Below are 27,752 nucleotides of genomic sequence, written 5' to 3'. Positions count from 1 at the left end.
ACATGCTCGAAACACGACAAAGCCACTGCACTTCCTCCCACCAATAACATAGTATACAATGACACGTCAATATAGTATTCAAATGTCGAATCATTATCCTAGATATATTTAGAAAAATATAATTAAGTCTGCGCATTTAATAACTCATTGACAGAAACGTTTCACAACAAAACAGATTCACATACAGTATATCCTGTGATGCCCTTAAGCATGGTAGTTGTGTCGTTATTTTTTCCAAGTACAGTATGTATTTGATTGAGTGCTGTGGTATACTTGGCGTGCGTGGACATGTCCAAGTCAGCCAATTTAATACACAATTGGGTTTGTATGTCTGCGTGCATGCTGTGTGTGTTTGTGCATGCATGTGTAAGTAAAGTATGAAGAAAAGTTAGGTATGTTGTATCTTTGTGTTTGGGTGTTGTAAGAATGATGACAACTTGATGCAAATCAACACAAAGCCTGCAGGCTGGCAGGAGGAGCAACCCATTATGTTTGAATATGATTTTCTCACTTCACTGTTGAGAAATATTTGCATTGAACCAGGTATTCCAGTCATAAACAAATGGATCCTATAATTGTTGGGCTTTATAGGCTCCAGATAGTACTTGAAAATGACTTGGTTCTTTCACAGGAAGACATTTTTTACATCTGATGACCCCGTGAGGACTGCTACTGTTTTAAACTACATCACTCAGCACTACTGGTTTTGAAGGCCCTTGGTTTAGGAAGATTTGATTGATATGGTAGCACACAAAAGCTGAAATTTTGTTGGATAGAGAAAAAAAAATCCATCATCCACATATACATATTGAAATGATTGCACTCAGGAGAAGTGCAAAGAAAAAGAGGAGCATATTTAGTTGGCAATTAATGAATCAAATTTCATGAATAAAATAGAAAATAGGTTTCAAATGTACATCACTGCTTCTGCTAGCGGAGAAGGGAGGCCTTATCGGCCGTGAACAATCGACCATCTTTGCTCCATACCTCATTCACTTGGATTTATTGACTGGCGAAAAGTCGAGCGTGTGGTATATGGAAAGGGATGTTTGGGCCATATTGAAAACAAACTAAAAAGTAGTAAAAGTCCCTGACAAATCACTTGGTAAAACCTCCACGCAGGCAGCAAGGGTTCAGTTTCCATCCAGTGGTGGCGTAAATGTTTATCTGTCTTTATCTTATATTGAAATGTCTGCTTTTTGCCACAAGAGACTTGCGATAGGATCCAGCTCCCCATTACACTGAACAGGATAATCGGTACAGAAAATGGATGCTGAAATATTACAAGATTAGTCATTTTACATAAAAAAATTGAAATATGCAAGAGAGGGCATTGAAAGGGAGTTGCAATATTGCAGAAAAGTTTGCGATTTAACTGCAATACACTGAGGAACTTGCTAGGCTAAACTGAAATATATATTCACAAAAACGTTTTGGTATATCACCCTAACCTATCATCCTAAAATGTGACTTTTTTTCCTCAAAACCTCCCTCCTTTTTACTTACTAGCTTAAATATTTGGGGTTTTTTCAGTGTGGCCCTAAGTATATCAATCAGTTTAGATATGAATAAGTCTAACAGATGGATCAATAGAAACTATAATCATCTATAGTGAGTTTGAGAAAATAGATTTTAATTTCATTTAATCTGAATGAAAACCGAATCAGAAACAGAATGCAAGTCAGACAAAGGCATTTCTTCTCATTTTCTAATTCATTTATGGCTGCAAACTAAATGTAACCTCTTCTTTAGTGTTTGGAAGGGGATCTTAGGAAGAATCGTTCTCACTGAATGAAATTGTATGATGAGAGCGTACGGCTATTTGTAAAAGGGTTTTCACTATCTGTGACTACGACCATCACCAAGGCAATGGGACGTTACGTTAAGTAGACAAATGACCAGAAAAGGACGAGCGGCGACTCATTGCCTCCTCATAAATGCCAGATGCTGATGCAGACGACAGCCGAATGGGAGAAACAGGACATCAGTGGAGCAGATGCAAGCTCCAGATTGGATCAAATGTCTGCCCTAAACAGATTTGCAGTGTATCCTTGGGAATTTAATAGCGACATGGGCATTACAAATGGCATGGCATGCAAAACTAGGATCAATGCGAAATCCCCACATACGTCCATCCAAGTCCTTAATGGTAGAAAAATGACTTTTCACATTTTGGCTATAGGTGTACAGATGTGAGATGATGATTTTAGAGAGAAAGTAAGTTACAAATGGCACCTCAGATTTTAAACATACTCTCATAAAAATTCAGGACAAACAGATAAAAACCTTTGATTTCCTCCACTGGATTGGTAAAGAAAGTATGTCCATCTTTCTACTAACAAAGCGGATATTATACACTAACATTTCCTCTAAAATGCAATATATTGTCATCGTTTCAAGGTTTTAGATTTTTTCGAAATGTGATCCATATAAAAAGTAAGAGTTTTCAGCACACAAAACATCTTTTTTTCTACTGTATCTTTTGTACCTTAAGTACAAAATCTGACTAAATTCTTGTTAGAACAAGCTCTTGGTTTCCGAGACCTCCAGAAGGGTTTTTAAAGGGCTTAATGGAGTCTTTAATGCGGCATGTCTCTTTGATGAACGTAAACTAAGTGACAGGCTTGTAAATATTAGCGTAGAGGAGGTTTGAAACATGAAAGGTGTGCATGTGTGGTTGCTGATCGTGCCCACCTGCGGCTGTTCTCCATCTCACTTTCGCACCGTCATTGTGTTTGTTTAAAAGAGTGCACCGTATGTGAAGCACTCCACCGAAACCAAACAGTTCTCTCTAGCGCAGAAACAGATTCATGAGAAAGTGCATGACAAAAGGCTGAAGAGTACACTTGGACAAACAACAGGGCAAAAAGTAGATATTTAGAGTACATGATGCATTGATATATGTATCAACAAAGTGACGAGCACAGCCCCTTAAATCTGTGGATTTTAGGGCATAAAGTGTACAAAAATGGTTAACAGTCAGCAGTTCCATGGTCCCAATGGTAGGGCTTCAACTATCCACTCCCCCCTACCCTTACAGTTTCAAATCATTCCCTCTAAACACATTTCACATTATACTTTCAAAATATTTTGAGGTGTATTCATACAATATGTGCAACTCAAGGATATATCTCTCTGAGCAGGTTTCCACATAAATTACATTTTGGGTGATTTGTGTCAATTTTAATAAAAAAAAAAAAACACATTTAGTCAATATTCCAGTTATTTGGATATGCTTTATCTGTACACTGACCATTAAGTCATGTCAAAATTTCAATGCAAGCGCTGTTAAATGTAAATGTTATATACCTGGCTGTTAGTTCCAAGATTGAACATACCACTCGTAATTTTATTTTCATTGTTGAAAAACATTAATATTTAATGTAAAAAAAGGTTCTGGGGCTGCAACTGGCTGGGAACCAGTTCAGGGTGTACCCTCCCTCCTACCTGATGACAGCTGGGATAGGCTCAAGCACTCCTGTGTTATTGGGGTTATTGTTATTATATCTCCACTCATGTTATTGATAATGTTGTCATTTTGTGTTGCACTTTGAGTACATTTTTTTTGACATGTCACGTTTAGTTGTTCTTGAATCAGGCTTGTGCGGTAGGGAAAATTTGAGACAATTTACCATGACATTTTTTTTTATTATTTGGTGTGACAGTGTACCGCCTCGAAACTGATGGCTGTGTTTCAAGAAACAGGTGATACATGGGAGAAAAACGACAAAGTGAGTTTCCGAAGAAGAGTGATTCTCTAGCGTTTGCATTAAGATGTGGCCAAAAGTTTCCTATCCTGACTGGAACAGACAAAATGCAGCCATTCCACACGCCCGCTGCTGCACGGAAAGAGAAATCGTTTTTGGTGGAGCCAGTGCTATTGTGTAGGGTGGCATCGCTTTCATGGCAAAAACAAGGCTCATCATCAATTAAAGGAATGCCAGGACTGAGATGGCAGGCCTTTATAATCTCTTTGGGAGTAAAACAAAAATGGATGAGCCTGCCGAATGTCCTGAGCTCTTCTCAACTGAACACTTCTGTGATCATCTTGAATATGCCATTGGTACAAGACTCACCTAACACAATCACCAGTTCCTTGTTGAACAATGAAATTCCACACCACAGCAGCTTGTGACCAGGCACTGATGGCTGTGTATAGTTCATGCAAATGCAACTGAGCCTCCTTCTTTGCTGAATTGTAAAACTCTCAATGTGTCTTTTTGCTTCATTGTCACTGTTAAGACTTCGATAAGCCAAAGTGCACCAAACAAGACTCAACGGTGACACCTGACTAAGCTGTATGCCATGGGCGTGATCATTTGAAGCATTTTACACGGGGCCTCATTTTTATATAGAAAACAGGCTTTGCAACCTTGGAAATGCTTTTTGGGAGGAAGCATTGTTATTTTTAGGTGTGTTTTATGTTCTCAAGAACAAGAGTATTTCCTTGCTATTAAACATTGAACAAGATGTAAAAAATGTTCTCAGTTGACATCAAATCAATAATTCCGGGTTGCAAATCTAATAGCTAAGATATCTTCTTTCAGGGAGCAAAATGAGCACCATTTTCTGTCGGTCTTGTGCTTGTTACTAAGGCAGGAAAAATGTATTAAAGCTCACGACAGCTTCACCATCTGCAGGTCTCCAGACAACCAATAGTAGGAACTACCTGGCCAAGTATTTTTTTTTTATACTTTCAACTAAAAAACTTTGTCTCAGACAGAAGAGCTTGACATGTGCCGGATGTGATCTTAGCAAAGGGGAAATTACGGGGACAAGAAAATTGGGAGGGGGCACCTCTGCTGGCCTTCACTTGCTTGAAGTCATGCTTTTGCTTCCCTTGTGGGGTTAGCCACAGGCGACAATTGACTAGATAATTAATATTACCCATGCAAGGCCAAAACACATACCTAACCATCATTTACTTGAGCTAAAATACCATTAGTATTTGTAGATTTTGGTTATCTGTGGAATGTAGTGAACAAAACAAAACAAAAACAAAACAAACAAACAGCAATGCAGCCCCAGAACCAGAATTACACAAAAAATAATTATTGTGCAGATGAACAGGTTACGCATCGTCATAATCATCATCATCATCATCACCATGTCTGTGAAACCTTTCTTGCAGAACTTGAGCTTGAAAACCTATTTTACCTTTTTTTTTTCCCCTTATTATGATTAAGACTGGTATCTTTTAAGTCCACTGCAAACATTTACATATTTTCTTCCCACTGACACTTCACACGGCCGAGCTGGAGACCTGGAGCCAGCCCACATCCGTGTAGGCCCCTGTTACGTGCCAGTACACGGCACCCATGAGTTTGGTCCACACCATCTGCACTTCTGCTGTGAAGAATTCTGGGAAATCTTCAGACAACACCTCCAGCATCACCCCACTCAGTATCTGCAATATGGTATACGAGGTGTGTTAGAACATTTTTGGGACTGCTGTTACAAATAATACATTTCAAAAGCAAACTATAAACTACAAGTTTTGCTCTTGAAATAATCCTCTGGAGTCCAATGCACTTTCCCAGACTTCTCTACCACACCTTCATATATCGTGGAAGGATTCTTCTTCATGGTCCGTGGTCATGGCCATTAAAACAGGTTGCATGATGACCTTCTTGAGCTTCAGAAAGAGGAAAAAAATCATACCAGGAAGGGTATGGAAGATGCTTCTCTATGTCGATGCTTTTCTCGATAAGTTGCCCTACCACTAAACAGAGTGAATGCTGCAGAACATCTTGGTTGATATGCTGGTTGATTGTCTGGCCCGCATTGAAGGAGAAACCTTGTTGTTTGGGTTAGAAATGCTGTATATCTTTTGTGTTTTGACACACCTCATAGATAACATTTAAAAATGGCCAAAATGTGAGCGACAGGAAGATGGAAGGTGAGTCAAATGAGGCTATTAAGATAACAAGGCGAGAGAGATTATTAGGTAAGGTTGAAGTAGCGCAGGGGGTTGGGGGGGTGGGAATCAGACTGATTCACTCCTGCAGAAAAGTGGGCGAGACAGGTGAGAATTAAAAGTGTCCACGGTGGTGAAACATGAAAGTGCATGGTGGACAGGGAACACAAAGGGAATGAGAATTACACGCTGGAGAATGAAAAGCACTGAAGTGAAGACGTGGGCCATATGAAATACATCATATGTAATGCGCTTGTGTAAAATTGCTGCACAAATTACTCAGATGCATTTGAAAAGCTCTGAAAACGGATTCTCTTCTGCCTGGTAATTAAAGTAAATGGAGTATAAATGCACATTTCAAGTACATGCAGGTGCATGCTCTTGGCCATGATCAGTAAGGCTGCAAGTGATTTTTATTGCCAATTTCAGATCCTAACATAGATATTAAAGTTAATTGCAGCTCTTCGCATAAAACTGTCTCAGCCTCTAGGAGAAATGGAGTACCATATACTATACCGTGGATCAGTTTGAAAGCGTTGGCCTCACAGTTCTGAGGTCCTGGGTTCAATCCTGGACCCGCCTGTGTGGAGTTTTCCACGTGTCTGCGTGGGTTTTCTCATGGGCACAGGCGAAGGTTGGTACACACGGGTTGTCGATCAGGGATACGGGAGTACTCGAACGGGACATGAACCTCAACGATCCGGCGCGGACCGGTCGTCATCGGGGTCATGTAAATACACAGGATAATCAGCCCGCATGAGGCGCAATTGTGCGCCTCCCAATCAGCGCAACCCCGCGGTCACCCGCACAGCCCGGGCTGGAGCTGCAGGATCATGACAAAGCTAATGTGGTCTCTGTGCTTTGCATTTAGGAAGATGATATTGAAAGTAAATGAATTCAGAGGAAGTCCCTTGAATCATATGAAGAGGAAAGCATGGTTGATTCTCTGATTGGCAATTATGCAACTATAGTACATGGTGAAAATTAAAAACTACACAATGAGCATTGGGAGCATGGTGAACTACTAGTAATCATAATTGCCTCGCAGTTCTCAGGACCAGGGTTGAAATCCAGCCCCGTTACATGTTCTCCCTGTTGCTGCATTGGTTTTCTCCAGGCATTTCAGTTTCCTCCCACATCCCAAAAAACATGCATTAATTAGAGACTCTAAATTGCCCCTGGGTGTGATTGTGAGTGTGACTGTTGTTTGTCTCTATGTGCCCTGCGATTGGCTGGCAACCAGTTCTGGGTGTACTCTGCCTCATGCCTGATGACAGCTGGGATAGGCTCTAGCACTCCGTGACCCTTGTGAGGATAGGTGGCTCAGAAAATGAATGGATGGATATATATTTTGAGTTTGTGTGTGTCATGCTGTGTTTTGCTATGAGCACACCAAAGATCATTCCAGTCGAGGTTGCTTCATCTTCTTCTACATGCAACTGAGGTAGATTCTTCCTCTTCTTTACACGCTAAAGGCAAAGTCTTCTTCTTCTCTGCATTGGAGGCATATGCACATGCCCAAATCCGAGTGCATTAAAATGAACTGCCATGCCTAACCAATTACGTTCGAACAAGTTTTGTTGTACTTTTAAACTTGAAGCTGCTACAGAAAAAAAAATCTATATTCTAGCCGCATCGTTCAATATACAACAGGGTTGACATCACCCGAAAGAAATAGCAGTTTGTGGTCTGAAAAATACAGTAATATTTCACAAATTTTGCCAAGGTATGTAAACTGTCACATTGGAATAAAAGTGTAGGCTAACCTTTGTCATAACCACTAGTTGGTTGTAGCAATAGACAAAATGGTCAATCTTGGGGTCCAGATGCAGTTTTGCTATTGTGCCAGTAGTTTGACCGAGTCAGTTTTTCTTTCCATTTCCATGATTGTTATCTTGTATAATCTGAACAGAAGTTACCGTGATAAATATGAACACTATATGAATTATGTTTAAAAATATAAAATAAAAAATATATAACATATGTGGAGTCATTTATGCAGCGCAGTGATCTATAGCTCTATTTTCCTGAATGACACAAATCTAGTGTGGTGCATGTCGTAATACCGTGTGGAGGCAGGTCAGGTTGGTAATTTCATGGACCAGAGCATCTGGTGCACTGACGTCTGCGCTGCTGTGGCTATGATCATAGCCAACTTTAGTCCTCTCCAATAAAAAGTGGCTCCATTGCACCGTGTTATTGGAGCACCTAGAGGCTTTGACATAGCGGAAGAAGAAACTAATTTGTTTGTCTAGAATGTCAAACAACATAAAGTATGTTTCATATGAAACTTCAAGCAGACTTGACTTGGAAGAAGCTCACAGGTCTGCCTCGTGAAGTGGACACTTAGAACCTGCCTGGCCTGCCTCCACTTCCAATCGTTGGTGAGGCCTGCTTGGCGGCCAGTCCAATGATTTCAAATGTATTCATCCATCAATTTTCTGAGCCTCTTGTCCTCTCGAGGATCACAGGAGTGTTGGAGCCTATCCCAGTTGTCATCGGGCAAGAGGCGGGGTACACCCTGAACTGGTTGCCAGCCAATCGCAGGGCACATGGAGACAGACAACAGGCGCATTCACAATCACACCTCGGGACACTTTCGAGACTTCAATTATTGCATGTTTTTGGGATGTGGAAATAAAGCAGAGTGCCCAGAAAAAACCCACACAGGCACGGGGAGAACATGCAAACTCCACACAGGCGGTCCCACAATTTGAACCCCAGTCCTCAGAACTGTGAGGCAGACGCTCTAAACGGTCGCACAACCATGTCGGCCTTTAGAAAATAGAATGATGAAAAAAATTAGAATACAATAGATATGAAATACAATACAATGACTCAGAGGGTCTGATGTCATAATGGTTCGCTAGTCTTCCTCATGGTTCTTTGGTTCCGTGTTCACATTTTCAACTCTTTTGCATGTATACCGTGGCGTTTCATCGGGTAGGCTGTCCTTCCCCCAAAATCCTAAAACGTGCATGTTATGGTAGGTGAACACCCCAAAAGTGTTAATAAGAATGAAAATTGTTGTTTGTTTACATGTGCCATGTAATTTGCTGGCAACCAGTCAAGGATGTACTCACTCCATGCCTATCGGCCAATGTCAACTGGGGTGGTCTCCAGTTCGCCCGTGGTCCTAACTAGTACAAGCAGTAGGCCTATAGAAAATCGATGGATAGATGGCTCTTTATGGGGAATTTACATTAATTTATTTATCTAATTTAAGTGCCTTTATTGATTAAATTTAAATTGAAATACCAACAACATTAATATTCTAATAAAGAAACAACAGGAAGCAGAAATGGAGGTGGCAGAAATGAAGATGTTGAGGTTCTCGCTCGGAGTGACCAGGTCGGATAGGATTAGAAAAGAGCTCATTAGAGGGACAGCCAAAGTTGGATGTTTTGGAGACAAGATTCGAGAGAGCAGACTTCGATGGTTTGGACATGTCCAGAGGCGAGAGAGTGAGTATATTGGTGGAAGGGGGCTGAGGATGGAGCTGCCAGGCAAAAGAGCGAGAGGTAGACCAAAGAGAAGGTTTATGGATGTGGTGAGGGAAGACATGTGGGCGGTTGGGGTTAGAGAGGAAGATGCAGGAGATAGGCTAAGATGGCATAAGATGACACGCTGTGGCGGACCCTAACGGGACAAGCCGAAAGGAAAAGAAGAAAATTAATATTCTAATAATGGAGTAATAATTGTTATATATTGTAGTTCAGTCTAACAGATGAGCTTGTTCATACCTTAAAATACATGGGTTCCACCTTGTGCTTGATAGCATGAGCCTTCCCCACCAGAGCTAATACTGACGACACCTTCTCAGGGTCATTGAGGTTCTCCACCACAGTATTGATGGCATTCATCACCCTACGAGCATGGTGTCGAAGCTGGCAGCTTTGCTCCATCTCCTCAGGGTCCTCCATGTCCTGGAACTGGCTAAAATACTGTTTGGCAGATGGAAAGTTCACGAAGAATCTGAGGAAAAAATTTCAATCAACAATTTGGTTTCGCCTGTGTGAGAATTAAAATAAACAGTCTCTGTCTTTTGGTTAGTAGTCATGCATTTTCCATTAGATTCCCAATAAAAATCATTCCACTCCCAATGGTCCACTTAAAAGACTGACACACAGTGTTACACACGGCTAATCCTTACTTGAATGGATCGTCTGAAAAAATGACAGCTTGTTGACCCACACATAGGGTTAGAGACACATAATTGACTTATGCACATCTACCGACCCATTGCTATGGGAAAACTTTGACCCTGTATCGGATGTTGAGGATCCACATACTGTATATTCTACTGTATCACTTTTATTTGAACCATAAAAACATAGCGTCGTTGTCAATGAAGAACCCTGTGCTCACAACGCTTACAGTTACTGTTATGTCTTGTGTCTTCTCTCCTCACTTCATTCTGGAAACGTCATGTTCGACTGATTGACTGACTTTCAATAAATATCAATTAATACCATCCATCCGTCCATCCATCCATCCATCCATCTTCTTAGCCGCTTATCCTCACTAGGGTTGCGGGAGTGCTGGAGGCTATCCCAGCTGTCAACGGGCAGGAGGGGGGGGGGTACACAATGAACTGGTTGCCAGCCAATTACAGAGCACATAGAGACAAACAGCCACACTCACAATCACACATAGGAGCAATTTAGAGTGTCCAATTAATGTTGCATGTTTTTATGATGTGAGAGGAAACTGGAATGCCCGGAGAAAATCCACACAGTCATGGGGAGAACATGCAAACTCCACACAGGGAGGGATAGGATTGAGCCCAGGTCCTCAGAAGTATAAGGCCACTGTGCCGCCTAATTATAGTAGTTATAAATAATCATATACCATGATAAAAGGGTACAGGTCTCTCTCTCTCTCTCTCTCTCTCTCTCTATATATATATATATATATATATATATATATATATATATTATACCAGAAACCTGTCTGATCTAGAGAAGATCTGTGTGGAGGAGAGAGCCAAAACCCCTCCTGCAGTGTGTGCAAACCAACTACAGGAAATGTTTGACCTCTGTAGTTGCACTGTATTTCAACACCCTGCTATTTTGCAAGTTCTCCCACTTTGAAATCATGGAGGGGTCTGAAATTTTTATCGTAGGTGCATGTCCACTGTGATAGAGATTATCTAAAAACAAAAATCCAGAAATCACAATGTATGATTTTTTAACGATTTATTTGTGTGATACAGCTTCAAATGAGTATTTGAACACCTATCTATCAGATAGCATTCTGACCCTCAAAGACCTGTTAGTCCGCCTTTAAAAGTCCACCTCCACAGTATCCAGTATTATCCTGAATCAGATGCACCTGTGTGAGGTCGTCAGCTGCATTTAGACACCTGTCCACCCTATACAATCAGTAAGATTCAAACTTGTAACAAGGCCAAGACCAAAGAACTGTCCAAAGACACAAGTGACAAAATTGTACAGCTCCACACGGCTGGAAAGGGCTACGGAGAAATTGCCAAGCAGCTTGGTGAAAAAAGGTCCATTGTTGTAGCAATCATTAAAAAATGGAAGAAGCTAAACATGACAATCAATCTCAATTGGAGTGGAGCCCCATGCAAGATATCACCTCGTGGGGTCTCAGTGATCCTTAGAAAGGAATCAGACCAGGACGACACAACAGGACTTGGTCAATGACTTGAAAAGAGCTGGGACCACCGTTTACAAGGTGACTGTTGGTAATACACTAAGATGTCATGATTTGAAATCATGCATGGCACGGAAAGTTCACCTGCTTAAACCCGCACATGTCAAGGCCGTCTTGAGTTTTCCACTGACCATTTGGATGATACAGAGGAGTCACGGGAGAAATTTTTGTGGTCAGATGAGACTAAAATTGAACTTTTTGGTCATAATTCCACTAGCTGTGTTTGGAGAGAGATGAATGATGAGTTCCATCCCAAGAACACCATCCCTACTGTGAAGCATGGGGGTGGTAGCATCATGCTTTGGGGGTGCTTTTCTGCACATGGGACAGGACGACTGCGCTGTATTAAGGAGAGGATGACCACGGCCATGTATTTTGAGATTTTGGGGAACAATCTCTTTCCCTCAGTCAGAGCAAATGAAGATGGGTCGTGGCTGGGCCTTTCAGCATGACCCGAAGCACACAACCAGGAAAACCAAGGAGTGGCTCCGTAAGAAGCATATCAAGGTTCTGGCGTGGCCTAGCCAATCTCCAGACCTAAACCCAATAGACTATCTTTGGAAGAAGCTGAAACTCTGTATTTCTCAGCGACAGCCCAAAAACCTGTCTGATCTAGAGAAGATCTGGTGGAGGAGCGGGCCAAAATCCCTCCTGCAGTGTGTGCAAACCTGGTGAACAACTACAGGAAATCTTCGACCTCTGTAATAGAAAACGAAGGCTACTGTACCAAATATTAACATTGGTTTTCTCAGGTGTTCAAATACTTTACATACAAATATTTGTAGCTGTATCACACAAATAAATCGTTAAAAAAATCATACATTGTGATTTCTGGATTTTTCTTTGTAGATTATCTCTCTCACAGTGGACATGGACCTACAATGAAAATTAATAAACTAAGTGGTAGAACTTGCAATATCGGAGGGTGTTCAAATACTTATTTTCTTCACTGTATGTATGCGTTGACCTCACACTTTTGAGGAACAGGGTTCAAATCCTGACCTCCCTGTGGGGAGTTTGCATGTTCTCCCCGTGCCTGCGTGGGTTTTCTCCAGGAACTCCAGTTTCCTCTCACATCCCAAAAAATGCATTAGTTGGACACTCTAAATTGCCCCTAGGTGTGATTGTGAGTGCGACTGTTGTCTGTCTCTATGTGGCTTGTGATTGGCTGGCAACCAGTTCAGGGTGTACCCCACCTCATGCCCGATGACAGCTGGGATAGGGTCCAGCATTCCCCTGACCCTTCTGAGGATAGGTGTCTTTTCCTTCTTCTTCTTCTTCTTCTTATTATTATTATTATTATTATTATTATTATATTTTTACCAGAACCATCATTTCATGAGAACACTCTGCTGGTCAGGGACGAAATGTTGACCAGGATTAAGTTCTCATTTTTAAATTTGACCGTTGAGTCACTGCTATTCCAATCACGGCTTTTCTGCTAAAATGGTTTTGCGTGTATGTGTGTGTTTCGAATACAATCCAAATCCGGGCAGAGAAGAAAAGTGTGTTAAGACATGTTTACATGGCTATATAAGGCTAAACATTGAGCCAAACATTGGTTGACAGTTTAATCAAGCTGCTGATAACTTCAACATACTGGAGTGAGTACACGATCAAACCTAATGAAACCGAAAATCAAATTAGCAAATGTTAATTTGTACTTTGTTGTTAGGTTAGAATCCAAATAATATGGCATTTAAATGCATAGTATGGCATCATCCTTAAATGGGATTTAGAAACAGGAATTTTAGTCCGTCACTGGTGCAATTGCTTGGGAAACTGCAGAGCTTATGAGTCTTTGTAAATTTAGATGTATGCATCTAATTGAATCTTATTGGCCAAATGCAAATGTGCAAATGATTCAGGCATTTAATGTAAGTCATTACATTTCCAAAATCACCACTTAATTATTTAAAATGTTTGCAAGAGCCTTTAGACCACTAATTTTCACACTATTTACTTATTACTCTGACCTCATTTAGATCTCATCAGTGCTCACGCTGCCCAAAATTGTGGATACAATTATTTGCCAGTTACAGTTTGGCCCTGGGCAGCCCTAAAAGAACAGCCTCCAGAACAACCAGATTCTGTCATGCTAGGCCAAAAAAGGCTTTTGCTTGCCTGTAGAATTCTGAGCTTGGTCTGCCAGCTGTCACAATACTGTATATTAAAAATTTTGCTTGGGTAACTCGAAATATTCAGAATGTCTTGTAGAGTTTGCTCTTTGGACAGACATGAAGTTTCAATGCTATGCTTTAAAGTACAATATGTAGAAAACATAAAGCTTTAAAACCAATGGAGCATAGAATACATACACAAGATTGGCTACTTTGTCTATATGTGAGAGACCAGAATGAAGAGTTTGTTTTCAAAACGAGACATAGGCATTTTTTTCAGATTTACGAAACTCGCGCCAAAATTATCCATTCGGAGCTCGATAATTTTGGCGCGAGTTTCGTAAATCTGAAAAAAATGCCTATGTCTCGTTTTGAAAACAAACTCTTTCGTAAATCTGAAAAAAATGCCTATGTCTCGTTTTGAAAACAAACTCTTCAGATGTTCTCTTAAGCTTGAAATGTCATATTTAAAAAGAAAAAAAAATATTATTAAAAAGAGTAGAAAATGCATGCATGGATATAATAAGCCATCAATTCCTGCGACACCTTCCCCTGATAAGGTCAACGGCTGGATGGACGTTTAACAAAAATATTTAATTGGATTAATGCACTTGTAAATCCAATTCAAACACTTGACCAGTCTATTAAGGAAGTTTCTTTCAGATTGTCCCTTTCGGGGTCGCCACAGCGTGTCATCTTAGATGAACGCACATGTATGTTTGGCATAATTTATTTATTTATTTATTTATTTTTTAAACACCAGATGCCCTTCCTGACGCAACCCTTCTCAGGGGGTGGAGGCCCCAGTGGGATATGAACCCAGAACCCCTGGTTTACCAAACCAGGGATCTAACCACTGAGCTACGGGGCCTCCTTCACTTGACCAGTCTCAATTACTGAATATTTCATTCTGTAAGCTTCGTTTCTGTAATACCTTCTATGACCAAAGCAAAACAGGGAACATTTTGTCCCTGTGTGAAAGCTCTGAACAGATTCTTCCACCTGACTCTGCATTCAAATGAATCCATTAAAGTCAAATGGCCACCATTAGCGAGAGTTGTTAATCATACTTGAATCAAATTGGGAGGATTTTTGTAATTATTTGGGGCACGGTGAACAACCTTGGGTCATACTGCTGAATGTACAATGACGTGTTTTTCTGCATATTAAAGGTGCCATATTTTGCAAAACAACTTTTTCTTTTTTTATGGGATGTCATATTGGGTCTATTGCGGCTCAGGAAATGTGAAATATGAATTAAATTGCCCATAACTTCTTTAGTCGTAGAAGTCTTTCTGCCAAGAGGTTTGAAATCATTTGAATCATTAGTATTTTTCAGGCTTATACACGTCAAAAGCAAAGATCTCTGCCTACCTCTCAACTCCCAACCCAGTGCTGCCAACAAAAAGAGGTGTGCCCTCACAAGTAGTGAGGGGTGGGTCCTCTAGCAATTAGAGGACAGTGGGTGGTCTTAGCCAAATATAAAGCAGCTACACTTTATGGACAGTTGAATAACAAAACAAAGGTGTTTTTTTTTTTAATGAATGATGACTTCTGTAAGTTCATGGTAAAAACACATTCTATGGAGGTGCAAAGGACGTTCCGGGCATAGTCTGCCGACGTGGAACGTAGGGTGCACCCTCACGGACCTGGGCAGTCTGAGTGATACGGCGACCGGGTTAATGATTTTGGTGATTGGGAACGGACCAACGAACCTGCGAGCAAGTTTGCGGGATTCCATCCGCAGCAGGAGATCCTTGGTGGAGAGCCACACTCGCTGCCCCACCCTGGGTTCTGGTGCGGCTCTCCTCTTGCGGTCCGCTGCAGACTTGTAGATGTTGCCCATGTGCAGCAGCGACCTCCGGGCGCCGTACCACTGCCAGAGCCGATGGCACCGCGGAGTCTGTGGCCAAGGAGGGAAATAGAGAAGGAGGATAGCCGTGCACAACGTGGAGTGAAGCCAACTGTTGAGGCGGAGGGTAGGGAGTTGTGGGCGTACTCAACCCATTTGAGGTGCTGGCTCCACGTGCTCTGATCCCTAGAAGCTAAGCATCGAAGTCCTGTCTCTAATTCCTGATTCACCCTCTCTGTTTGGCCGTTAGACTCCGGATGATGGCCCGAAGTTAGACTACCCGAAGCGCCGATGAGGGTGCAGAATTCCTTCCAGAAGCGGGCGCTGAATTGCGGACCTCTGTCCGAGACGATGTCCCGGGGGAACCCGTGGTAGCAAACGACCTCGTCCAACACCAACTGGGCTGTCTGCTTGGCCGACGGGATCTTCGGAAGTGGCACGAAGTGAACCATCTTGGAGAATCGGTCCACTAGAGACGGCACAACTGTGTTTCCCTGAGACGGCGGTAGGCCGGTGACGAAGTCCAACGCGATGTGCGACCACGGGCGGAAAGGGATGGACAGAGGCCGCAACGGGACGTCTTATTGGCCGCACACACCGGGCAGGCATTGACGAATTCCTTCACGTCTTTGGTGAGGTTGGGCCACCAGAATCTCTGTTTGACCACAGAACGAGTTTTTGCCATACCCGGGTGGCAGACCGTCTTGTTCGAATGGGCCCAGATGACGACATCTCCCCGAAGTGATGGAACGACGAACAGGCGATCAGACGGACAATCTGCGGGTGGCGGCGTCTCTTCCTGGGCCTCCTTCACCCGCGACTCGAGCGCCCAGATGAAGCCGGACACAAAGCACGCCTCTGGCAGGATAGGAGCTGCTACTGACTCCGTGCGCTCCCCCTCATGGATCCGTGAGAGGGCGTTCCGCTTGCCGTTCTTGGAACCTGGGCGGAAGGACAAAGTGAAGCGGAAGCGGGTGAAGAAGAGAGCCCACCTGGCCTGGCGGGCGTTCAACCACTTTGCGGTCCTAAGGTACTCTAGATTTTTGTGGTCGGTGAGGACCACGAATGGTACTTGTGAGCCCTCCAGCCAGTGCCGCCACTCCTCCATTGCCATCTTGACCGGCAGCAGTTCGTGATCCCCCACGTCGTAGTTTCTCTCTGCCGGGGTTAGCTTCCTAGACAGGAACGCACACGGGTGGATCCTTCCATCTTTGGGACTCCGCTGCGACAAGATGGCTCCTATTCCCGTGTCCGACGCGTCCACCTCCACCCTGAACTGGCGATCCGGATCCGGGATAATGAGAATGGGTGTGGTGGTGAAACTTGCCTTAAGTTTATTGAAGGTCTCCTGGCAGGTCCGGGACCATTCGAAAACGTTGTGTGGAGAGGTGAGACCGTGCAGAGGGGCGGCCTCAGCGCTGAAGTTCCGAATGAACTTTCTGTAGAAATTTGCAAAGCCAATGAACCTCTGCACGTCCCTCCTGCTGGCAGGGGTGGGCCACCGAAGCACGGCGTAGATTTTCCCGGGATCCATCCGTATCTCCCCTTCTGCCAGGATGAAGCCCAGAAAGGACACGGATGCTCGGTGGAACTTGCACTTTTCCCATTTCACGAACAGTTGGTGCTGGAAGAGACGCTGGAGCACCTATCTTACCTGTCGGATATCAAAGGTCAAATCTGCTGAGAAGATGAGAATGTCGTCAAGGTATACAAATATGTTTTTGTTCAGGAACTCCCGAAGCACGTCAGTAATAAAGTTTTGGAAGACGGCCGGGCCATTGGTCAGTCCAAAGGGCATCACCGGATACTCGTAATGCCCCGTGGGAGTGTTGAAAGCTGTCTTCCGTTCGTTGACCTCCCGGATCCGCACCAGATGATATGCGCTGCGCAAGTCCAGTTTGGTGAAGATCCGGGCACCTTGAAGGAGTTCAAATGCCGTAGCGATTAAGGGCAAGGGGTACCTGTTCTTGACCGTGATGTCATTCAAGCCTCGGTAGTCGATGCAGGGTCGTAAAGTGGAGTCCTTCTTCTTAACGAAAAAAACCCTGCGCCGGCTGGTGAGGAGGATGGGCGAATGAGTCCGGTTGCCAGAGACTCCTCGACGTAGTCCGTCATTGCCTGGTGCTCCGGTCCTGTCAAAGAGAACAATCTCCCTCTGGGAGGTGAGGTGCCTGGGAGGAGTTCGATAGCACAGTCATAAGGCCGATGCGGCGGCAGAGATTTTGCCTTGGACTCAGAAAAAACCTCCTTTAAATCATCGTAACAAGAGGGCACTGTGGCTAATTCGGAGGTGGTACTCAGTTCAGCAACTTGAATCCCTCCGTCCTCAGCAGCGAGACACTGCTTGTGACTGTCCTCACCCCATGCCATTATCCGACCCGTGACCCAGTCAATGTGGGGATTGTGTCTCTTGAGCCACGGGCTCCCCAGGATTATATTACTGCTGCTAGAGTTAAAAACGTGGAAACTAATGCGCTCTGTGTGCGTGTCCGGAAAGTCCATACGTAAGGTTTGTGTGCGGTGTGTAACCCAACAGAGGAACTTGCCGTTGGCAGCGTAAGCAATACGAAGACGCTGTGTGGGGAAGGTTGCCGCACGCAACGCTTTGACCACACGGGGATTAATCGGGTTAGCGTATGAACCGGAGTCAATGCATGAGTGAGAGTCCGTTCCTACGGTGATGTGCAAAAACAACCGCCCTGACTCAGCGACACCACACTCACCGGCGTAGAGATCTTAAGGTCGGAGCGCTTCGGTCGAACCGGGCAACAGGAGATTAAGTGTCCAAGACGACCACAGTAGAAACAATGCCCTTATTGTCGGCGGCGTAAGCGCTCCTCTGCTGAGCTGCCGAGCCCCTCCACTTGCATGGGTTCTGACGTAGTAAGCAGCGTGGGCGGCTGGGAAGCGACCGGGCTGAGACTCTCCGTCTCCTCCTTGGTCATGCCGTCCATCTGCCTCTGCACGGCCAAGCGCTGATCCACCTTGAGGGCCAGTGCGAGGAGAGCGTCCAGCGAAGGCGGAAGATCCACGGCAATGAGGTGGCCACGGATCCGTGGGGAAAGTCCCTGGTAGAAGGCGTCATGGAGAGCCTCCTCGTTCCAACGGCTGTCGGCGGCCCGGTTCCGGAATTCGATAGCGTAGTCTGACATGCAGCGACGGCCTTGGCGAATTGCGTTCCGGAGCCGCATACTGGAATACTTGGCTGAGCACGCAGACGAACGTCGTCCATGAACGGCAGATCTCCGAGTCACGACTCCACTCTGCAGTGGCCCACGCCTCCGCCCTCCCCGTCATGTGGGAAATGACGAAGGCGATCCGGGAGCGGTCCATGGGGAAAGGGGACGCCTGCAGTTCAAAATGGAGGACGTACTGCGCAAGGAAGGGCTTGACGTCGCTTGAGTCGCCTGAGAAACGTTCCGGTCGGGAGAGCGGAGTTACGCTGGCATGGGAGGGCTCCGTAACAGGCGGAACGAGTGGACTCAGAGCGACAGGCGGAGTGACCATCGTCGGCGTAGCAGCCACGCTAGCTTGAGATGCTAGCCACGGCTCCAGCCGGGCACAGATCTCATGGAGACGTTGATTCGTTACCTGGAGAGCAGCCTCCTTCTCAGTCAGGCGTCTGCTCTGGAACTGTAACGATCGGCGGATGACTTCGGAGTCGGCTGAGTCCATGTTGCGGCCAAATCGTTCTGTCACGAACAAGGCTCGAGGGTGGACCCAAATGCTCGACTCCAGAGGCAAGCAGGTAGTGTACAGAAAGCCTTTATTCGGACCGTGGTCAATGATCAGCGAGTCAGTCAGGAAAAGCAGCAGTATCAGAAGAGGCAAGCTTACTAGGATGGTCAGGGAACAGGCGAGGGTCAGTACACAGTAGGTCAGGTATACGGGAACGAGGCATGGGAATCAACGATCTGGCGGAGGACTAGTTGTCCCCCGTGTCCTACAAGTACTGGGTGTAATCAGCCGAAACAGGGTGCAGGTGTGTGTCGACTAATTGGCTGACCACACCCTGCCTGGGGAGGATGCCAGGAGCATGACAATTATTTTAACACTAAGAATATAATGATAACGAGACTGCCTAAATAACTGCGTTATAAGAAGTTCAAATATCAATATCACCCAGAAATTGGCTATTCATAAACATGAATACCACCAGGAAGATGATTGATCTCTTTTAACTCCATGTAGTGTGACTTGAAGATCATATTTCAATTTGTATAGTTGCAAGATAAAATATAAAACCAGAATTAGGTCTAATATGAACTTAATAATATGAACTAACAACAACAGTAATAATAATGTGCAGCAGATCTAAATGCCAGCCCCACCACTTCAGCAATACCACTTGGGTCTGCCATATGCACTACTGTTGCCTAAGGAGATCTTATTCAGTGGTGCAATTGCATTTGTACGCATTTTTGAGACTAACTGAAGCTGCTGCCACTGTCTCTCTGCTCTGTCCATCCCAGCAGATGGAGCAACACCAAAGTGAAAAACATCTTGCATTGACTCTCAGCGTCTCAACAGTAACATGTCAACCGTGCAAAGACTGTTACCCCTCTGGGTCAGCCTCAGGTTGTTAGGTAACTGAGGAACTGTCAGCCAACTGTTGATAATTACAGCTGCCGTCCATTACCTAGTGAACTAAAGCAGTGCAATGCTCAACATAGGCATGTCTAGCCCATTTTTTTTCGTGTGTGTGTGGGTGGGGTGTGGGTGGGGGGTGTTGCTCAGGCGCCCTTAAATTAATGCCAGTGCCGATAATATACATTTTAAAGTTTATTTTTTTTTATTGTGACCATTTTTAAGAAGCTTAAAAAACTGTAAAAGTGTATCCAGTCCTTGGTTGAAAGGTAATATTTTAAAGAACAAAAATGTTTGAAAATGGTTTGTTCTACCCAGTGTCTCCCGCTTCTCCCCACCCAGGTTTTGAGCACCCCTCCGAGTGACAGACAGTCATGTTACTGGATTTAATACATACCATATAGTACACTACTGAACCCAATTTACCACCGTTATTTAAAGGTATGTTTACAACATGTTAGGCTGCGAATGGTTGGTAACCAGTTCAGGGTGCACCCCGCCTCCTGACCAATGGATGGATGAACAAGTTAGGCTCTTTATATTATGCATTATACTGTATATTGTCCGCGGCCCTGTGGATCAGTGGTTAGAGCATTGCTTTGGTAAACCAGGGGTTGTGGGTTCGTATTCCACTGGGGCCTCCACTCCCTGAGAAGGGTTGCGTCAGGAAGGGGATCCGGCGTAAAAACTGTGCCAAACAAATATGTGCGTTCATCTCAGATGACACGCTGTGGCGACCCCTAATGGGACAAGCCGAAAGAAACTTACTATACTGTATATTGTCCAATGCAGCCCAATGGGGGCACAAGCCAGTGCAATCTGTCGGCCGGTCCCAAGCCCGTCAAAATGCGTCAGGAAGGGAATCCATCGTAAAATATTGCCAAATAAATATGAGCGTTCATCTGATGAATCCCATATCGGATCGGTCATGGGCCGGGTTAACAACGCCCGGCACCGTTAACCTGCAGGGCATTGGGGGAAATTCAGCTACTGTGGGTTGAAGACAAAGAAGAGGAGGAAAGCGGATTCATCAGCAGAAGAAGAAGGGGAATCTAAAGAGCCTACAACTCAGGCTAGGGACATTGAATGTTGGGACTATGACAGGAAAAGCTCAGGAGTTGGTTGACATGATGATTAGGAGAAAAGTTTATATATGGTGTATCCAAGAGAGCAGGTGGGAAGGCAGTAAGACTGGAAGTTTGGGAGTAGGGTATACATTATTTTACCATGGAGTTGATGGGAAGAGAAACAGAGTAGGGGTTATTTTAAAGGAAGATCTGGCGAAGAATGTCTTGGAGGTGAAAAGAGTATTAGATCGAGGGATGAGGCTAAATACGTGAAATTGATGGTGTTATGTATAATGTGATTAGCGGCTATGCCCCACAGGTAGGATGTGAGTTGTGATTGGTGCAGATTGTAATGGACATGTTGGTGAAGGAAACAGGGTTAGGTTATTTTGTGCAGACAATGTTAGCTGAAGGAGGTGACTGACTGTAAAGTAGTGATAGGGGAAAGTGTAGCTCAACAGCATAGGATGGTGGTGTGTAGGATGACTGGTGGTGGGGAGGAAAATTAAGAAGTTAAATGGAGAGTAGAGAACCATGTGGTGGAAGCCTGGAAAGGAAGAATGTTGTGCAGTCTTTCAGAAAGAGGTGCGATAGGCTCTCGATGGACAGGAGGACCTCCTCGAAGACTGGACTACCACAGTCAAGGTGATCAGAAAGACGGGCAGAAGAGTACTTGGTGTGTCTTCTGGTAGGAAAGGGAGAAGGAGACTTGGTGGTGGAACTCCAAAATGCAGGAAGTCATGCAAGGAAAGAGATTAGCGAAAAAGAAGTGAGACATTAAGAGGACTGAGGAGAGGTGAAAGGAATACACCTAGATGCAACGTAGGGCAAAGGTAGAGGTGGCGAATGCTAAACAAGAGGCATGTGACAACATGTACACCAGGTTGGACACAAAAGAAGGAGAAAAGGATCTCTACAGGTTGGCCAGATCGAGGGATAGAAATGGGGAGGATGTGCAGCAAGTAAGGGTGATTACGGATAGAGATGGAAATGTGTTGACTGGAGCCAGTAGTGGGCTAAATAGATGGAAAGAATACTTTGAGAACTTAATGAATGAAGAAAATGAGAGAGAAGGAAGAATAGAAGAGCCAAGTGTGAAGGACCAGGAAGTGGCAGTGAAAGTAAGGGGGAATTAGAAAGACACTACAAAAGATGAAAAATGGAAAGGCGGTTGGTCCTGATGAGATCGCTGTGGAGGTATGGAAGCAATTTGAAGAGGTGGCTGTGGAGTTTTTGACCAACTTATTCAACAGAATACTAGCGAGCAGGAAGATGCCTGGAGAATGAAAGAAAAGTGTGCTCATTCTCATTTTTAAGAACAAAAGCGATTTGCAGAGCTGTGGGAACTAGAGAGGAATAAAGTTGATGAGCCTCAATGGGAAAGAGTAGTGGAGGGTCAACTCAGGACAGAAGTCAGTATCTGCTAGCAACAGTATGGTTTCGTGCCTAGAAAGAGTACCACAGATGCATTATTTGCCTTGAGGATGCGAGTGGAAAAGCACAGAGAAGCTCAGAAGGAGCTACATTGTGTCTTTGTGGCTATAGAGTACAGGTATTAAACTCAAGGCCCAGGGGCCTGATCCGGCCCGCCGCATGATTTTATGCGGCCCGTGGAGGCAAATCATCCGCGTCAACTTCCATTATTCTTGTGAAAATCTGCACCAAAATTTGAAATTGTCACATATCATAAATGATAACGCTGAGCATTTTTGTGTTACCAAATATGAATAATGTTTGAAAAACCCCATTACACTTGATCTTTGATTTAAAAATAGTTTATACATTTCATGTGTAAATATGATGAGGCGATTAAAGATTATGGTTTTAGTCATAACAGCCCTCTGAGGGAAACCATAATTACAATGTGGCCTGTGACAAAAATGAGTCTGACACCCTTTATCTAGAGAATGTCTATGACAGAGTACCAAGAGAGGACCTGTGGTACACCATGCATACGTCTGGTTTGGCAAAGAAATATGTTAGAATAGTTTAGGACATGTATGAGGGCAGCAGAACAGTGGTCAGGTGTACCGTAGGTGTGACAAAAGAATTTAGGGTGGATGTGTGACTGCATCAGCGATCAGCTCTTCCTGTTTGCTGTGGTAATGGATAGGCTGACAGATGACGTTAGATTGGAATCCACTTGGACGATGATGTTCGCAGATGATATTATGATATGTGAAAGCATGGAGAAGGTGAAGGAACAATTAGAAAGATGGAGGCATGCACTGGAAAGGATAGGAATGAAGATTTGCTGAAGGAAAACAGAATTTATGTGTGTGAATGAGAGGAGTGGAGGGAGAAGAGATAGCGAGGGAGGTAGACTTCAAATACTTGGGTTTAACAATCCAGAGCAATGATGAGTGTGTTAAGGGTTCGGGTTAGGTGAAGATGCAGGAAATAGACATACATAGAAAAAGATGACGCGGTCTGCCGACCCCAAATGGGACAAACCGGAAGGAAAAGACGAAGATATATTATCCATCCATCCATCCACTTTCTTAGCCGCTTATCCTCACGAGGATTGCAGGAGTGCTGAACCCAATCCCAGCTTTCTTTGGGCTGGACGCAGGGTACAGACTGAACTGGTTCCCAGCCAATTGCAGGGGATGTGGAGACAGACAACAGTCGCACTCACAATCACACCTAGGGGGCAATTTAGAGTGTCCAATTAATGCATGTTTTTGGGTTGTGGGAGGAAACCGGAGTGCCCAGAGAAAACCCAAGCAGGCCCAAGGAGAATATGCAAACACCACACAAATAGGGCTCTATTTGAACCCTGGTCCTCAAAACTGTGAGGCCAGCGCTTCACAGCTGTTCCACCGTGCCGCCTACATTAAATTAATCATACAGAAATAGATGAAATCACACCCCCCACCTACAAGCAGTAATTCCTAAATAGTATATAATCTGGTTTGCCTGAATTGATTTTAGCGTTTGTCACGTCTAATTGACATTTTGAACAGAAGATGAATAACTGTCTTTTAATTGCATTTTCTTCAAGGATGAGGAAATGTGTTGAAAAGATAGAAAAGAATGAAAAGAAAAGATGAGCTAGCGTAGGGAGAAGTGCCAAAATGTATTTCTGTCATCCCGAGATAAGACACTCAAACGCACGCATCCACGCATGTAAGCACGCATGCGCCTACATGTACACACATACGTGCACACGCGCACGCGCACACTCACACACACACACACACACACACACACACACACACACACACACACACACACACACCACACACACACACACACACACACACACACACACACACACACACACACACACACACACACAGATATGCTCCCTGCCCTTTCCTCCTCCTCTCCTCAGGGATTCTGTCACCCAAAACTGGAAATCGGTTTGTCTCACTTCCATCACATGCCTTGGTTATGGTTTCCTATTTTAAAAATACTTGAGGGTTTTTTCGAGTGCACCATTGACCGTTTAACTCTACAAAATAAAAATAAAAATCCAGCTTTTCTTCATCAAGTGAAGAACTATTGGAAAAATGAAGCAAGAAACTGCCATTGTGTTAAATTGCACTGTACGTGTACTCTACATACTCTGGTTATGTATATCATAGTACTCTACTGTACTCTACGTACCCATGTCCCCTTTATAAATTCATCCATCCATCCATTTTAATTTTTAACATTTCCGTCCGATGTTCACCTACTGTCTTCTAGAATTGCTATTTATTTATTTCCAGGGTAACTTCTCAAACTACTGTGAAATCCTGCGAAGGTAGGCTTGCTAACATTGATTGCTAGCTTGGATGTGGCGCTCACTTACAGTTATACAGATGAGTGTTTGTGTGTGTGTGCAAGCAGTTCGCTTCTCAAGCAGTTACAGTGGTAGCAATGTGAGGTCAAGACCAGGTTTGGCTTGACCATGAAGAACACCACTATTACCCTGATATGTTTTATTAAGTTGTAGTGATTGCTTGGAGGGTTTGACGATCGTTGGCCGGACCGCGTTGGCCCGGGACGGTTCTGGCGTGCTGAGCCCATCGTCGTGAGAACCAGGTCTCAAATGAACCTCCTCAACCGCGCTTACTTCCCCATGATGTCCGTAAATACCGTCAAGACATCGACAAAGACATCCCTACGACACGGTGTTCGACGAACAAGCCTACCAAGATTGGCTTATGTAGGGTCCATCGAACGGCAGTTGGAGACGCGGTGGCCGGCTACAAACCGGTAGTCACCCTTGGTGGCTACCCTACCCGTGAGGTGGACAAAACCGAAATCAATCTTCCGCGGGCCACAAGATCCAAACTATCGCAACTCTGCTCCAGATGAAGCCGCATGCTCAATGACTATATGGTTTGTGTCGACAATACAATTGTCAACCTCTGCCCGAAATGCGGACAGGGCCCTCACGATACACAGCACATCTTCAACTGCACACCGTCTCCCACTATGCTGATCGTAATGGACCTGTGAAAACGCCCAAAGGAAGTGGCTGCCTGCCTGGAACTAGAAGTCGACTCAACAATGCGATTGCCTGGCTACAACAACATAAAGTTGGAGTCAATATGGGTGACGTTCAAGTCCAGTGACTGCGTCAGACAGTTGCATCCTGGTACACTTTGGTTTGTGTGTCTATTTAAATACTTCAAAAACCATGGGAATGAGTAATCAAGGTTAAATTAAAAGGGTAGAAATGCTTTTCACATTATGAAAGTCATGTCATTATTTGAAAGGATAATGTTTGCAGACTGCCTCCTGCCCAAAGATATCTGGGATAGGCTCCACCACCCCCACAACCCTTGGGAGGATAAGCTGCTAAGAAAATGGATGGATGGACGGATGTTTGAACCCTACAGGTACACTTTACATGTGTGCAAATGCAAAGGTCATTCACCTGAGATTGCAGCGACCCCGACGTACAAAATTTCAAGGTTACAAGGTATTTTATTGTCCTTGAGCTGTTTTTTTATTAGCTGTCCCTCACCTGTGTTTCTCTTGTTTCCTTCAGGGGTTGCGGTGGGGTTATTGAGGAGGGAGGCATGCACCAGGGAGTGATTGGCATTCAGCTCCCGGTCTGGGAAGTGCAGACATGGGAGCAATTGGCAACCACCTCCCAAGTGCTGGAGGGCACAACAGGAAGACCTTTCCTCGACAGTAGTTCCCTTGTCCCTCGTCATTCGCTGTGTGCATTCTATCTTGCTCCTGAAATATTCTGGTGTCTTCCTGATGTCTGTCACCCCCGTTGCACCATTTATACATCACTGTAATTCACTTTTTCCTTTTTGCCTTTCATAGTGATGCTTTTGTTTGCTTTGTGCCTTTATAGTTTTTAGTTACCGTAGTTTTCTCCCCTACCAGTTTGGTAATGGACTTTTATTTTTTTTGTATTTCAGTTTTATTGACTGCTTCAGTTTTTTTTTCCATTTTTTTTGACATCACGAATCATCTCCATGCTACGTTGCTGCTTTGGGGTCCCACTTGTCACAAACAGTAACACAGCAGTGTAAGAATCCATCATCACGCTGGCAACACCAGGTCTCGTAAGACCATGGATCTTGTGTCTCTGAATATTTTGCATCGTCATATATCCTCCTTCAGTCACGTTCCACGATGTGAATGTTTTTCTTCCCCAAGATATCAATTTATCAAGAGCTCAACAGAGGTTAAGTTGACTGCTCTCTTTTTTGTCTAAATCATGTCATCATCCACAAAGGTTGAAAAAAGTAGCAAGCTTATTTTGACAGATGAATAGAAAGCACACATGTTATCATGTCGTAAGTAAAAGCAAAAAGTCATAAAAAATATGGTATGTATTCAAATAAAGTACAGATACCTGCAAAATCTACATCAGTGCAATAAGTATTTGAACTTTGTTACTTCCGCCACTACTTTGTGATAGGACAAACTGCCTTGAGCACACGTATGGAGGCTTTCACCTGTTGACTGAACTCACCTTATGAGAACCGACACCCCCACGTCGTCACAATTCTTGTACACGTGCCCCCAAGTATCCTGGATGATCTCACGCTCGGCATCAGACAACGGTTCTGTGCGCTTTGGACGGTCGTCGCAATCCACCTCCCTGCCCCTCACACCAAACAGTTGCTCTGGTGAGGGCGGTGGGGGAGACTCCCTGCGAGACATCCTCCTGCGGCGCAGCAGCCTGGAGGCTCCAAGCAAGGCCCGGGGGAGGTAGGGAGAAAGGGAAGGGGGGAGGGAGACGGACAGTTGAGACCCCACGGCGGGAGCTGGGGGAAGAACCGGGATGAGAAGAGGAATGAAAAGGAGGACAAGGAAAGATGGGGAAAGGGGAGGAAAGACAGCAATAACAGCAAAAAGAGGGGGGGAAAGCATGTAAAGAAAAGTCCCCTGCTGTCCTTTGTTACTCCTCCCGCTCCTGAAGAAAACTTATTTTTCTCTCTCCCCTCTTCTTCACTCTTTCTCCCCTCTACCAGTGTGGGAGATTCTTGTCAGTGGTGCTGATGCTGTCTGTCATACAGTACTTGTCCTCTGTCTGTCATCATCCTCTCACGCAGCCTGTCGGGTATGTA

At 44.3% G+C, this 27,752-nt stretch overlaps 1 protein-coding gene across 1 annotated transcript; it reads right to left on the bottom strand.

The window, feature by feature from the left end:
- cygb2 (cytoglobin 2) lies at nucleotides 1-27,662 on the bottom strand. Its single transcript, XM_061831012.1, has 3 exons — nucleotides 27,155-27,662; nucleotides 9,661-9,892; nucleotides 1-5,407 (listed from the first exon to the last, which is right to left on the bottom strand). Exons 1-3 carry the CDS (start codon nucleotides 27,553-27,555, stop codon nucleotides 5,243-5,245), a joined length of 798 nt encoding a protein of 265 aa, XP_061686996.1. The 5' UTR covers nucleotides 27,556-27,662; the 3' UTR covers nucleotides 1-5,242.
- Nucleotides 27,663-27,752: the final 90 nt, after the last annotated feature.

This window comes from Syngnathoides biaculeatus, chromosome 9 (assembly GCF_019802595.1).
Source record: "Syngnathoides biaculeatus isolate LvHL_M chromosome 9, ASM1980259v1, whole genome shotgun sequence".
NCBI lineage: Eukaryota > Metazoa > Chordata > Actinopteri > Syngnathiformes > Syngnathidae > Syngnathoides > Syngnathoides biaculeatus.
This window is presented reverse-complemented; position numbering and strand designations above follow the sequence as displayed.